The sequence below is a fragment of the Solanum dulcamara genome, chromosome 4 (genome assembly GCF_947179165.1).
Source record: "Solanum dulcamara chromosome 4, daSolDulc1.2, whole genome shotgun sequence".
Classification (NCBI taxonomy): Eukaryota; Viridiplantae; Streptophyta; class Magnoliopsida; order Solanales; family Solanaceae; genus Solanum; species Solanum dulcamara.
The window spans coordinates 8,402,087-8,415,583 of record NC_077240.1 but is presented as its reverse complement, the minus strand read 5'-3'; the positions used below and the strand labels follow the sequence as shown (position 1 = coordinate 8,415,583).

Sequence of the window (13,497 nt, the reverse complement as noted above, 5' to 3'; positions counted from 1 at the left end):
TCACCTTTTAAGAAGTTATGTTATTCTCCTTTGCTGTTGTGTTTTAAAATAATATGAGAATGGTCTGGGTTCTATGCTTAACCATATTGTTCTGCCATCCAAAAACATTAGGTTTTTATCCTACTAGTCGTTGTATTTACATTGAATCAAATAATAAAATAAATTTAAAAACATATATCATTTAATCACGATTAATAAAGTGCTAAATGCTATATGTAAGACTTGTACGCGTCTTATATTCATTTCAATTCCAATTGGCATCACAGATCACTATACTATATTACTTTGATCATTCTTCTATTATACTTTAAATTCTTACCCACTTTTCATTGAGGAAAAAAAAAGTTTTTCTCGAAATGACTCTAAATAAGATGGTTGGAATTTCAAAATATCTTAGGGTGTGGGGAGAAATATTTTTTTTAATATTTATTTTCTTGTGTTCGGTATATAATAAAAAAATATAATACTAAATTTAAAATATTTATATATAATCTAGAAAAATTCTATGAAAGTCAAGAATGTGGAATGACGATGTAAGATGGGATGTATTAGATGATGGAATCAATGTGGAATGCCACTTTTCCTTATTTTTAAAGAAATTTATTCTTTTCTTGAATTTTTTTCAAAAAAATTGACCAACCAATCCTCCGAAAATTGGAAAAAACTTATGAGGTGCAATAACTAAACAAGTTGCACGCCTTAAGTTATAAATTAATTCAGGGTAGGTGAAGTAGGTATGTTCATTTTTATAAAATTGGCCCCCCTTGGTGCCGTCTCCTTAAAAGTTATTTATTGCTCTTATTTGCTTTTGATAGAAATCCTAAAAACCATGCACGTTCTGGGGTTAGGGATCATTCATTTCATTTTTTAGGACAAGAATAAAAATATACATGGATTAGAAAATACTCCCTCAGTTCTCAAATCAAGAAAGTACAATATTTTTTTTTATCTATTATACTCTCAATTTATTGAGAGAGTTAATATCTTTGGTATCAAAATGTTTTGAAATTTGGATTATGACTTAAGTGGTTAATAAGGGTAAAATAGTAAACTCACCATATCAATAATTGATTTCTTAATAGGTGTACCAAATAAAAAATTGACAAATAAAAGGGAACGGAGGGAATAGCTACGGAATAAATTAAGATAAAAATGCATGATACTTAACCTCATAATTAAGTGATACTTTCTCTGTCTCAAAATAAGTGTTACCTTAAATTTTTTTTAATCCCAAATTAAGTGAATTCAAGACAATAAATTGTACCCTTTCCATCCATCTTTAGTTGTCCACTATACTATTTTGAAATGTCCAATAATACTTGTCCAGTTTACAAAACTAATGAATAATTTATCATGATGCGTCTATTTTATCCTTGTTATTAAATACTGTTCATTTTTCAATGTTTAGATGACTTGTATTTAATAAGGGTGATTTGGTAAAATTACTCTTATCATTTATTGCTTCTTAACTCTTGTGTCAGGTTAATAATGGACAACTATTGTTGGATAGAGGGAATATGTTTTCCAATTATACCTTTATACTTCATCTTCTTAATAGTGTTCAATTTTCAACGGACATTTATTAAATATGAGTGATATAAATAGTACACTACATTATATTTAGGAAAAATTACTTGATTGAGTGCTTTTAAAAAATTAATTACTGATTTTAGCGATTTTTTTTTATTACCATTTATAGCAATACATAGCAATACTATGATAAATCTACACTTGTATTAAAAGTGAATTATGCATACAATATAAATGTATTATAAGTGTTTTAAAATATATATTATGTTTATGTAGTAAGAAACTGACATAAGATATTATAAGTCTATTAAAGTATGTGATAAATGTATTATCCATCTATAAAACTTGTATTATATATGTTTTATAAATAGTTCTCTGCAATATATATTAAAACTGTATTATAAATGTTCAATGATTTTTTTTTATTGCTATAAATGATAAATATTTTCTTAATATTGTATATTTATGTAAGTTTCCCCTATATTTATTGATTTGTTAATTGACTTGGTTTTTGCTAAGGCCCTTTTTTTAAAACATAATTTATGACAACTAGATCAATTGGCCACCTGAGTTGTCATTGACTACTACATCTTATCCCACTAAATACATTCAAGTCACTATTGGAATTATATATACAACTTTTTTTTTCTCATTTATTTCTTCTTTTTGAATTTTGAATATAGATATTGATCTTCTTTTTGCAACTTGTAATTTCAAGAATGAAACTCTCCTTACTTTTAACTATTAAAATTTTCATTTCATATCATTCTTACATTTTTCGTGGTATAGCTAATCATATGAAAATATTTCATCAATTATTGTTTTGAAAGAAATTAATTGTAGTAGGGATATTAATGATTTGGATATGGACATATTGAAATCACTAAGATTAATGCTCGTAAGATATTTCACAAAATGTAGGAAAATTGAGACCAATACATCAACAAGTGGCTAAGTTGTACTATAATTATACAACAGTTTTGTGTATCATATGGATTTTGGGTTTATAATTTACACCTGACATCCATTGTACAGTTGCAAGTCATAATATCATTGAAGCCTTTAGGTAATTATTTGGTTTCTCATTTTCTTTCAAGTCTTGCTTTCATCTATTTGTAAGCGTTGGGTTTTCTTGTTCTTAGCTTTTCCAAGTTGTTCTGTAGCCTGCTAGCTGCTTGAAATGTTTTTTTGTTGCTTAATTACAGAAGTTACAACGCTTAATTTTAGTTTATGCGTGATAAGTAATGCTCGGTAGAGCTGTCTCAAAGCGTTGGTCTAGTGATAGGAGCACAACACGTGATAGTAATAAGAGCAGCACTTGATGAGTAGGTTAGGGGTATATCACAGGTTGGAATCCTATGGTAAGCAAAATGTTGATATTCAGTTGATATGCCAACATCAAATAAAAAACTTTAGTATTATGAGTATATACGTAGGCGGATTTAGGATTTCGAGATTGAGATTCTAGGGAACTCATGAATAACTTTTGTCCGAACCTTATATAAATTGAAAATCTATTAATTATAAAAGAAATTGATAAGTTGGGAATCCATTACTAAAAGGAATAGTTGGTTTAGTGGCAAAGAAGGAACCCTGTTGCGGTGCCTTCATGCTTGACATTAAAGTTTATGATTATCTCATCTAAAAATTTAGAAAAAATATATTTTAATTTATATAATTATATCTTCAACATACTCATGATCATGTGTTAGTCTGATTTTCTTTTTGTCATGGATCAAACACATATTTTTTTTTTTTTGATAATGAGTAACTGTGAAATTGGAATCGAAGACTTATGTTTGCTTCGATGTTATGTTGAAACGTATAATTATCTCATCTAAAAATTTAAACAATTAAATAAAGTATCATTTATTTATTTAGCAGAAAATAAAGCAAGATTTGATGTATTTAAATTGGGATAGATCGAGAAGCAACATATATAATCCATAGAAGACAAAAAGGACACTTTTTATTTTATGTCAAACCATAAAATCTTCCTTTTGGCTTTTCTCCTTTCCATCAGGCCCGGCCATGACGTGTACTGATTGTTTAATCATATTCTCTCGTCTTTTTTTTTCTAATCAAATTTTGACATGATACATTTATTAAAAAAATAATAATTTTATTTTTATTAATTGATAGAGTCTTAAATATATCTACTCATTATATTTTTTAAAAATATTAATTCAATATTAATAAATTGAGAATATACTAGTAAAAAAAATTATTCCTCCTTTCTTAATTTGTCAAAATGACAATTAAAAAAAAATTAAATTAGAAAATATTTAATAAATAAATAGAAACCAGAGAGTATTTACATTCTAAATAATCAAGCCCCATATAAAAACCTAACAAATAGAACAATAATCTACAAAACACTGCATTCATTAATGGTTCCAGATAGACATAGTCAGTATGTACTAATGGTGAATTGGGTTCATAAGAAATTCAATGCCAAACAAGACTAAGTCAACTTGTGAGCTATCATTAATGGTGGGTCTCACAAGTAGACAACACGTTCAAATTCACCCTTTACAATGACAATAACAATATTACCCCTGAGATTCTATGAGTGTCTTAAAAAGATTAGAATGTATGATGATTTTATCATTACTAGAGAGATTATTTTTGAAAAATTCTTGAATTAAGAATTGACTTGACACGAAATTTTTTAATTAAAGATGTATAGAATATATTAAAAATATCTTTTTAATCTTGAGATTTAAAATATGTCATGTAAATTTAGAATTAAAAAAATGTCAAAAGTGAAAAATATTTCTTTTTAAAACGAATTAAAAAGAAAGATAAAACAAACAAAATAAAACGAATAGAGCATATACTATTTTTTTATTTTTATATACTACTATATAAAAATGCGTTGACATTGACATATGATAAATCCAAGCACATTAGCAAGTACCTATTGGCGTCTCTATTTAAATTTTATTTTATAATTGTTTTCACACGCAATATAATAGGACCTTATTCTCTTTGGTTGGGGATAAGCTAGTAGGAGGAGAGGGATTCGATTGAATCTACTTAAAAAAAATTATACCCCTCCATTTCACTTTATTTTTCATAGTTTGAGTTGACGGAGAAAATTAATACTTTTGAAATGTATAATTTTAAATATGTCAAAATATTACGAGGTAACTCTTCCATAGAGACTTTAATCTAAGAAATTATCTAATATTTTTTGTCGACCGCATGCTGGGTTCGTCGTCTCAATTTTTTAAAAACTTAAATGAGGTTTATCCACTCTAATTTTCCTAAAGCGTGTGGGAGGATTATTCAACTGCCCCTCTTGGCAACTTCTTTTGAATGACTTAGTTGACAATGACCCTTAACATTAATTTCCCAACCAAAAAAGGAAAAATTGCCTTTTAATTTCCAGAACAACTAGACTTTGTCTAATAATCTGAAACCTAATCAAGGTGTTAATATTGTAATTAGGATTAACACCCAATAAACGGTCAATTATTTTCAAGAGAAATATTCAATATTTAATTGATGCCTGTAATGAAGGGTTAACCTTACATAATACATGTAATTTGTTGACTTTTGTGGCATGTAAAGACCTAGTAAACTAAACGTGGTGTGTGAATTTTATAGGAGAAAAAATTGAAGTTGGAGGTCAATCATTGTGTGAAACAAAATAAAATAACATTTTCACGTAGAGAGTGAGTTGGCTAAATGGAACAATTCGTTATTCAACTTCTTTACTAGTAGATGCATCAGATAGGTTGTGCCTTGCCATTGATAGATAGTATTGTCGTGGGGAGCACAAGTTGAAAAAGGATTTAAAGTTAAAGTTCTCTTGTTGATTTTGTTGACAAGTTGATCACATATATGGTAGTTTCTCTAGCAATGATTCCGCGAATTATTCTCTGTTTTCTGGTTGTTTGGATCCATGTTCTGGCAATAGCAGCACGTACTAATCCTGATGATTGTAAGTTTCTTTTGCTCTTATGTACAAAATATTTGATTAATTAAATCTTAGGTTTCCTTCTCGTAACAATATATGTTCAGTCGACTAATAATTATTATTTCAGAAAGTTATTTTCTTTATTGAAAAAAATTGGAATCAAGAACAAGAGTGAGTTTCTGAGATGATAACTATCTGTTGTTGAGCGACTCAACACATCATATGAACCATGAAGAACTTGTGTCTTAATTACATGGTTTTGATTTTCTCTTATGAGATAGGTCATTATGAACTTGGGCATTTTAATGTTGTATTTTCGTGTTGTATAGTTAATTTGGAAAATATTCAATAATTTTGAGGAAACATCAGATATTTCCTGTTCTTTTCTAGATATGGTCATTAAGTTTCTAGCAAAGAAGAACTGATTTAATATTTTATACAGTTGCTGCTTTACAGGCTCTCAAGGATTCTTTGCAGAATGTTCCGCCCAATTGGGCTGGAGCAGATCCTTGCGAGAGTAGTTGGGATGGAGTTGGATGCAGAAATTTACGAGTGGTTTCTATGTAAGAATTCGACGTATATCCCTTTTGTCAATCTTCTTAAAATTACAAAATTCATAAGGTTGATGTCATCTTTCTCAATTTCAGAACATTGTCAAGTATGAGTTTGGAAGGTCAGCTATCTGGGGACATCCAAGGATTAGCTGAATTGGAGACTTTGTAGGTTTTCCTCTCACATTTCATGTTTCTCCTTCACGCCCTTTTTTCTTATTACTGAGCAATACTTTGGGATAATTTGTCTATTCTAATTATGTACTGTGTCTTATAGGGATCTATCATACAACAAGGAATTGAAAGGACCTCTTCCTCAGTCTATTGGAAAATTGACAAAGCTATCAAATTTGTAAGTGAACATGGATAAAACATTATGCATTCATTTACCAGCTAATCTCGTGATAATATACTAATGATCTTTTCTTAAATTCATGACAGGATCCTTGTTGGTTGTGGATTTTCTGGACCAATACCAGACACCATAGGATCTCTGACCCGGCTGGTTTTTCTGTAAGCATTCTGTGGTACCCTTAGTACTTTGAACGCACTACCAGTACATGAAATATCTTACCAGAATGCAAAGAAGTTTACTCATTTATTTGGTTTAAGCTGTTTGCACTGAACAGATCATAAGATGATGGCTCAGGGATTTCATATTTATTTCAGCTTAAATTATGATTTCTTAGCTTTTTTTATTATACATAAGACCTGATCTTTTTTCATTTTTTGTCTGAATGAATTAAGTGATAGGCATCTTGAATGAATGGTTTCATGACAGAAAAAGAAAATAGTCATCTTTGAGCTGCTTAAAATGGCTAATGTAATGCGTGCTTTGGTGTTAGCTGTACCCAAACTTTGGTCCATCTCTAGGACAGGCAATACAATTCTAAACAGAGAAATCAGTTCAGGAGTTTAATCCATACTGCTATTCTTGTGCTTATACGTTTATCAAATCTGAATAGATGTGTTTTAACCTTATCTATCTGCATATGATTTCTTGCAATCCTTTTTCTGGTATACGCTCTAAAACAGCCCCATTCTGCATTATGCAGATCTTTGAACTCTAACAACTTTATTGGAGGAATACCTGCTACCATTGGCTATCTGACAGAGCTTTATTGGCTGGATCTAGCTGACAATAAGCTTACAGGAACAATTCCAGTCTCTAGTGGGAGCAAACCTGGTCTTGATATGCTTGTTCACACTAAACACTTGTACGCTTCTCCTTTTTCTTGATATTGTTTTGTCTCTAAACTGCATTTTCTAAGACTATCTACGTTTCTTCTCAGTCACTTTGGGAAGAATCAGCTATCCGGTGAACTTCCAGCTCGTCTTTTCCATTCCAATCTGTCTCTGATACATCTGTAAGTTCCATTCTTGCTTCTGAAAGTAGTCATGTGGAAGAAGCTTGATAATTATATCACAAATAACTTTCCTTTTGACTATGATTTCCAGTTTCCTGATGCTTGTATATTCTAACATCTAGGCTAGTTGAGAACAACAAGTTTACTGGAAAAATACCGGATACATTAGGACTTGTCCAGACGATGGAAGTGCTGTAAGTACTGTTAGCTTGTGATTTCCTTTTATAATCTAGTAACGTTGCTTGCTCTCTGTATACCTTATGAATTATTTGTGAACTAAGCTACTGGTCCTGTCAACAGTCGTCTTGACAGGAATTTATTAAGTGGATCTGTGCCACAAAATCTCAACAATCTCACACATGTCAATGAACTGTAAGTAGAAACTGAAACAATTTTCTGAACTTAACTGCATTCCTTAAAATTTCCTGATGTAGTATAATTTGACCATGTATTACAGACACATGTCGAACAATAATTTGAATGGTCTTTTGCCGAATCTCACTGGCATGAATGTCCTCAACTATTTGTAAGTTGCTTATCCTGAGGTTTTTGCCTTTATCCCTTTGAGTTGATAATCCATTACTGCTCAACGTCATACTGTAAATATTCTCCCCAATCTATTTGTTACTTTTTCCAGACCAAAACTAAAGAAGAAAATTTGCTAATCTCACCATCATGGGAACTTATTTTGCAGGGACATGAGCAATAATTCATTTAATGCATCAGATTTTCCATCATGGATCCCAAGCCTGCAATCTTTAACATCATTGTATGCTCTCTCTCTCTCTCTCTCCCTCTTTTATGTGTGCGTGTGTGTCTGTGTATGCAAGACCATGAGCAGGTGCACAAGTGTATGCCTGCATCCATTTGAATATGGACAGGTTTCCTGTTTTTTTTTCTTCTCACTCATATGGATTCAATTCCTAGAAGTTCGTTTTAACCTAATGAATGACCTTGTATTGGCAGGGTTATGGAAAACACAGGACTTCAGGGAAAAGTTCCAGCTAGCGTTTTCAGTCTTTACCAGTTGCAGACAGTGTAAGTGTCCCTTTTACTTAGTGTCGTCTTTGGATAAACTATAGATTGTGTATCTGAGATTAAATTTACTCTTAATTGAAATGACCCAACTCTGTATTATGCTGATATTTGATGTGCTCATTTTTTACAGCATCTTGAGGAATAACAAACTCAACGGCTCACTTGAAATTGATACCACATATAGCAACCAGTTGCAGCTCATTGATGTGCAAAGAAATCTTATTGAGTCATTTACTCAAAGACCAGGGTACCCCTTTCAGATAATGTAAGCTCTATTCCTTGATTCTTCGAGCCATAAACCTCCAAGTTGTTGAGAAACACATGTTGAACAGTTTTTGGCCTAGCTTATTGTGACGTATGATTTACATATCATTTTATTAGCTCATTTCTTTACGTTTTCCCTCTGCAGGCTTGCAGGTAATCCTTTCTGCAACGAAGGAGGAGACGGGACACAAGATTACTGTATCAAATCTCAACAAACTGAGACATATTCAACCCCACCAGAGAATTGCTTGCCAACTGAGTGCAGCTCTAATCAAGTTTCTAGTCCTACCTGTAAATGTGCTTTTCCATACTCAGGCAACCTAGTCTTCAGAGCTCCTTCCTTTTCAAACTTGGGAAATAGAACTACTTATGAGATTCTCCAAAAGTCTTTGATGCAATCCTTCCAAAATCGTCAACTGCCTGTGGAATCAGTTTCCCTCAGTAACCCAACAAAAAATTTGGATGACTATCTTGTAATACACCTGCAAGTTTTTCCATCTAGCCAAGATTTTTTCAATCGAACTGGAGTTTCTGGAATAGGTTTTGTGCTTAGTAATCAGACTTTCAAGCCCCCATCGTCATTTGGACCTTTCTTCTTCATTGGTGAAGGCTATAAATACTTCGATGGTAATAGAATTATTTCCTTTTACTTTTTTTCACTCATTTCTCATCTCTTACATAAATGTTCAGCCTAATCTATAATAATAGTATGTTGGTGGCTGAAAAAACCAATTTATATTTGAATGTTGAAGTATTGATGATAAAGTTTTCATGTACTTCTGTTCATAGGAGAATATACTCTATTTTTAAGACTTTGAACATGAAGAGCAATTATTACAGGTCTAGTGGTTTGATAACTTTATCAATTCTTTCTTAATTATTCAACTTAGAAGTAAAAGATCCAAAAAAATGCATCTAGTCTTTTGAGACAAAAATATGGTAAAAAATTAAAAAAATTGGTTACTTACATGTGATGGATCAACTTTCGTTCATTGTTCTTAGTGATTTTTCTGTTAGAGTTTGTGTAAACTTCAATGAATTTATTAGTAACTTCATAGTATAGATGCAGGTTATTTTGATCGGTTTTCTTAGAAAATCTTATTCAGTAATTGACTGCTGAAAATTCAAATTATTCTTTGGAACATTATGGAACTACATCTTAGTGAAGTTGATAGTTAAGAAGTCTGAGTCTATGTGCATGCTGTTCTCCAGGGGCATCCACCGAATCAAAAAAATCTAGTACAGGCATTATTATTGGAGCAGCAGTTGGTGGTTCTGTCATAGCAATTATAGCACTTATCATTGGAGTTTATGCTTTCCGGCAAAAGAAAAGAGCTGAAGATGCTGCAAAGAGGAGCGATCCTTTTGGTAAGATTTGGAACTATCTATTAGGCCATTTGCCTATTACTTCATCTTATAACGGTTGTTTCTATCTATCTTCTTAATGCAGCATCCTGGGACTCAAATAAACATAGTGGTGCTGTTCCACATTTGACTGGAGCTAGATTTTTCTCATTTGAGGAGCTCAAAAAGTGGACCAATAATTTTTCAGAAACCAATGATATTGGTTGTGGTGGTTATGGAAAGGTTAGCTTTTATTAAACATGCGCAACCCTCTCCCCTCCACCATCATCATAACTGAAAATATCAATACATGAAGAAGTTTGTTTGTACTGGCTCCTCTCTCCACTGAAAAGAAAATTTCTTGGCTACAATTGGAACTGTATTAAGTTTTTAAACTGTATAAGTGTGGCTCTACAGGTTTACAGAGGAACTCTTCCGAATGGAGAACTGGTTGCAATTAAAAGAGCTCTGCAAGGGTCTATGCAAGGTGCACATGAGTTCAAAACTGAGATAGAGCTTCTCTCAAGGGTTCATCACAAGAATGTCGTTGGCCTTGCTGGCTTTTGTTTCGATCAAGCTGAACAGATGCTGGTGTACGAGTATATTCCTAATGGTACTTTAAAAGACGGTCTTTCAGGTATATGTTGATCCCTTCTTATTGATTCACTAGTTCTCGAACACATGCGTTGCACGTGTATCCTATGCTAATTAGTACAAATTTCGTAAAATAATAGAAAAAAAAAATGAAAAGATTGAGCAGATGCGAGAATTTAAAAAGATGATCAAACAAAATAAGTCCGAAGATTTAATTTTAATATTAAAAAAAGTCTGAAGATTGAAAACGTAAGCAATAAATAACAAAGAGCAAAAGAGAACAAAAATTATCAAGAGCAAAACAAAGGTCTACACAACTTAAACAAAGTTGGTTATATGTACTTAATTTAAAGGGAAATTAATTGAAAAAACTAATATAAAAAAAATATACCTTTGTTGCAGAAAGTGCTAAGAATACACTAAAATATTGACTATTTTGAAGAAGAAAGTATATAATATTTTGACAATGGACTAACGGCTAAAGCTATTGATCTGATAGAAGATAAAAGAATATGAAAAGTTCTTTTAACTGATGGAAGCTAAAAAGAAGTAGAAAATAACATTAATTAAAAAAAGGGGACAAATCGATGGAAGCTATACAATGTATTTGCCTTCTTGTAGTTAATATGGTAAACAAAGCATTTAGCCCTTTTGTTTTTGTTAGTGAGTTTACTAACATATATTAATAACAAAAGAAATTAGTAATGTCATAACTAAAGAATAAAAGTGCAACTCTTGGAATTCAAATTATTTTATTATATAATTAAAATATTAGTATTTAATTATATATTTAATCATTTTAATCAAAAGGAAGGGCAAAATGATAATCCAACTTTGCACTTTGGAGCTTCCCGCTTTTAATAATATATGATGATGATGATATGATTGCAACTAGCTCCTTTTAACTTGACCAAAATGGAAATGTAATGAAATTTGTACTTGCAGGTAAGACTGGGATCAGGTTAGATTGGATGAGGAGACTGAGGATAGCCGTTGGAGCAGCCAGAGGTTTGCAGTATTTGCATGACCTCGTCAATCCTCCCATCATACACAGGGATATCAAATCCAACAATATTTTGCTGGATGATCGCCTAAACGCAAGAGTTGCTGATTTTGGCCTGTCCAAGCTTCTAGGTGACTCTGATAGGGGTCACATTACCACTCAAGTCAAAGGAACAATGGTGAGTACTGATTCTATTAACGCCTGCCTGAACTTGTTTCATTTTAGAACATTGTATGATTGTATCCCTCAAATTTCTGATGTCCAGAAAGTTCAGAAATTTAATGTCAATAATTTCTAGTCCAGTAATAACCATTACAAACACAATTTCATTGTCTAATAAGAACACTGAAACTCCTCCTTTCTCATCGACCACCCGTCCCTCTACTAAGCAATGAGTAAATAAATAAACAGGTACAGTATTTACCTCATAATCTATGTCCTTTTGATGGATGCCTTTTATTTATCAGGGATACATGGATCCTGAATATTACATGACAAACCAGCTGACTGAGAAGAGTGATGTTTATAGCTTTGGAGTGGTGCTGCTTGAGATAATTACAGGAAAAGTTCCTATTGAGAAAGGAAGATATATTGTCAGGGAAGTGAAGAATGCAATGGACAGATCAAAAGACATGTATAACCTTCAAGAAATTTTGGATCCTGCAGTTCGCTCCGGTGCAACTCCTAGAAGCTTAGAGAAGTTTGTGGATCTAGCACTCAAATGTGTCGAAGAGGAAGGAGCCAATCGACCTTCTATGAGTGAAGTGGTGAAAGAGATAGAAAATATTATGGAGATCACGGGACTGAACCCAAATGCAGACTCTGCATCATCTTCAGCAACTTATGAAGGACCAAACAAAGGCATGAACCATCCTTATACCGATGAAAGTCTTTTCGTCTATAGTGGAGCATATCCTGCTTCAAAGGTAGAGCCCAAGTAAGATCAATGTTTTTGTGGATTTTCCCAAACTTGTGGAATTAAGATGACACATACTATGCTTTGGCCTGTTATGTGTGTACAAATTTGAGAGAATGCAGAATGATTCAACTAATTTTGTCTTTTGGAGTAAATTATTGTACAACAGAGAAGATACTGTAATTTTTTTGGAAACATTTATTTTTTCCTTCTGTAAAAAGTGTTTAACTTTTTTCTGATATCAATTAGGATGATCATTTCTATATGAGAATTCACATATTTTCATCCTAATAAAAATTGTGCATTCCATGTTTGCAGCAATGCCAAAGTTTCTGCAACTACTTGTGAAAAGTTGACCTGAGATCAATTTTACATTGTTATCTTTTTATAACAGCCTTTCACCTAATTGCGGGAGAAATGTTTCTAAACTCTTTACAATCTTTTTTATTTAGTTTTATGTCCTAGAAATCTTTATTTAAATACATAAGAAGTATTTACTTTTACACATAACAGATAAGAAAAAAAATGGTAGAACCCATCGGCATCCTAAAATTGGCACCAACTTTCACTTAGACACCTCAACTAGGCTTTGTTCATTTTAGACATCTCAAGTAAGGTCCCGATATGTCATTTTGACACTTTGTGCTGACTTGACACATTGCGTGTGCTGCACCCATTTTGAGCGTGTGAAGAGCGGTTTTTTTTTGATTTTTTTTTCTTGTTCTCCATTTTCTAGCTACCATTTTTCATCCATGGTGAAATAGATTTGATGATGCCAAATATAAAGTGAATTCGAATGCCACGAGATTTCCTCAAGCTTAAACACCTTTTCTTGTTTTGTTGCCTTCTTCCTCCTCGAAATAATTTGAAAAACATCGACAATTTTTTTTTAAATTCTCCAAATCATTTTAAAGTTATCTTCATATAATCAATTTTTTTAGTAGATTCAGTAACTTATAGATCCA

At 31.9% G+C, this 13,497-nt stretch overlaps 1 protein-coding gene across 1 annotated transcript; it reads left to right on the top strand.

The window, feature by feature from the left end:
• Positions 1 to 5,134: 5,134 nt before the first annotated feature.
• LOC129885980 (leucine-rich repeat receptor protein kinase HPCA1-like) lies at positions 5,135 to 12,795 on the top strand. Its single transcript, XM_055960480.1, has 19 exons — positions 5,135 to 5,479; positions 5,898 to 6,018; positions 6,103 to 6,174; positions 6,284 to 6,358; positions 6,448 to 6,519; positions 7,062 to 7,223; positions 7,299 to 7,373; positions 7,496 to 7,567; positions 7,674 to 7,745; positions 7,831 to 7,899; positions 8,068 to 8,142; positions 8,340 to 8,411; positions 8,542 to 8,676; positions 8,821 to 9,302; positions 9,888 to 10,043; positions 10,126 to 10,262; positions 10,437 to 10,656; positions 11,559 to 11,794; positions 12,084 to 12,795. The coding sequence occupies exons 1-19, from the start codon at positions 5,380 to 5,382 to the stop codon at positions 12,555 to 12,557; spliced, it is 2,877 nt and encodes a 958-aa protein (XP_055816455.1). The 5' UTR covers positions 5,135 to 5,379; the 3' UTR covers positions 12,558 to 12,795.
• The last annotated feature ends 702 nt before the right edge of the window (positions 12,796 to 13,497 follow it).

What these genes read in the sequence shown, in the direction of transcription:
- LOC129885980 (XM_055960480.1), top strand. Translation starts at nt 5,380, where the DNA reads ATGGTAGTTTCTCTAGCAATGATTCCGCGAATTATTCTCTGTTTTCTG. An exon ending in CTGACCCGGCTGGTTTTTCT is followed by an intron (nt 6,520 to 7,061) that starts GTAAGCATTCTG and finishes TGCATTATGCAG; the next exon opens with ATCTTTGAACTCTAACAACT. An exon ending in CTCAAGTCAAAGGAACAATG is followed by an intron (nt 11,795 to 12,083) that starts GTGAGTACTGAT and finishes TTTATTTATCAG; the next exon opens with GGATACATGGATCCTGAATA.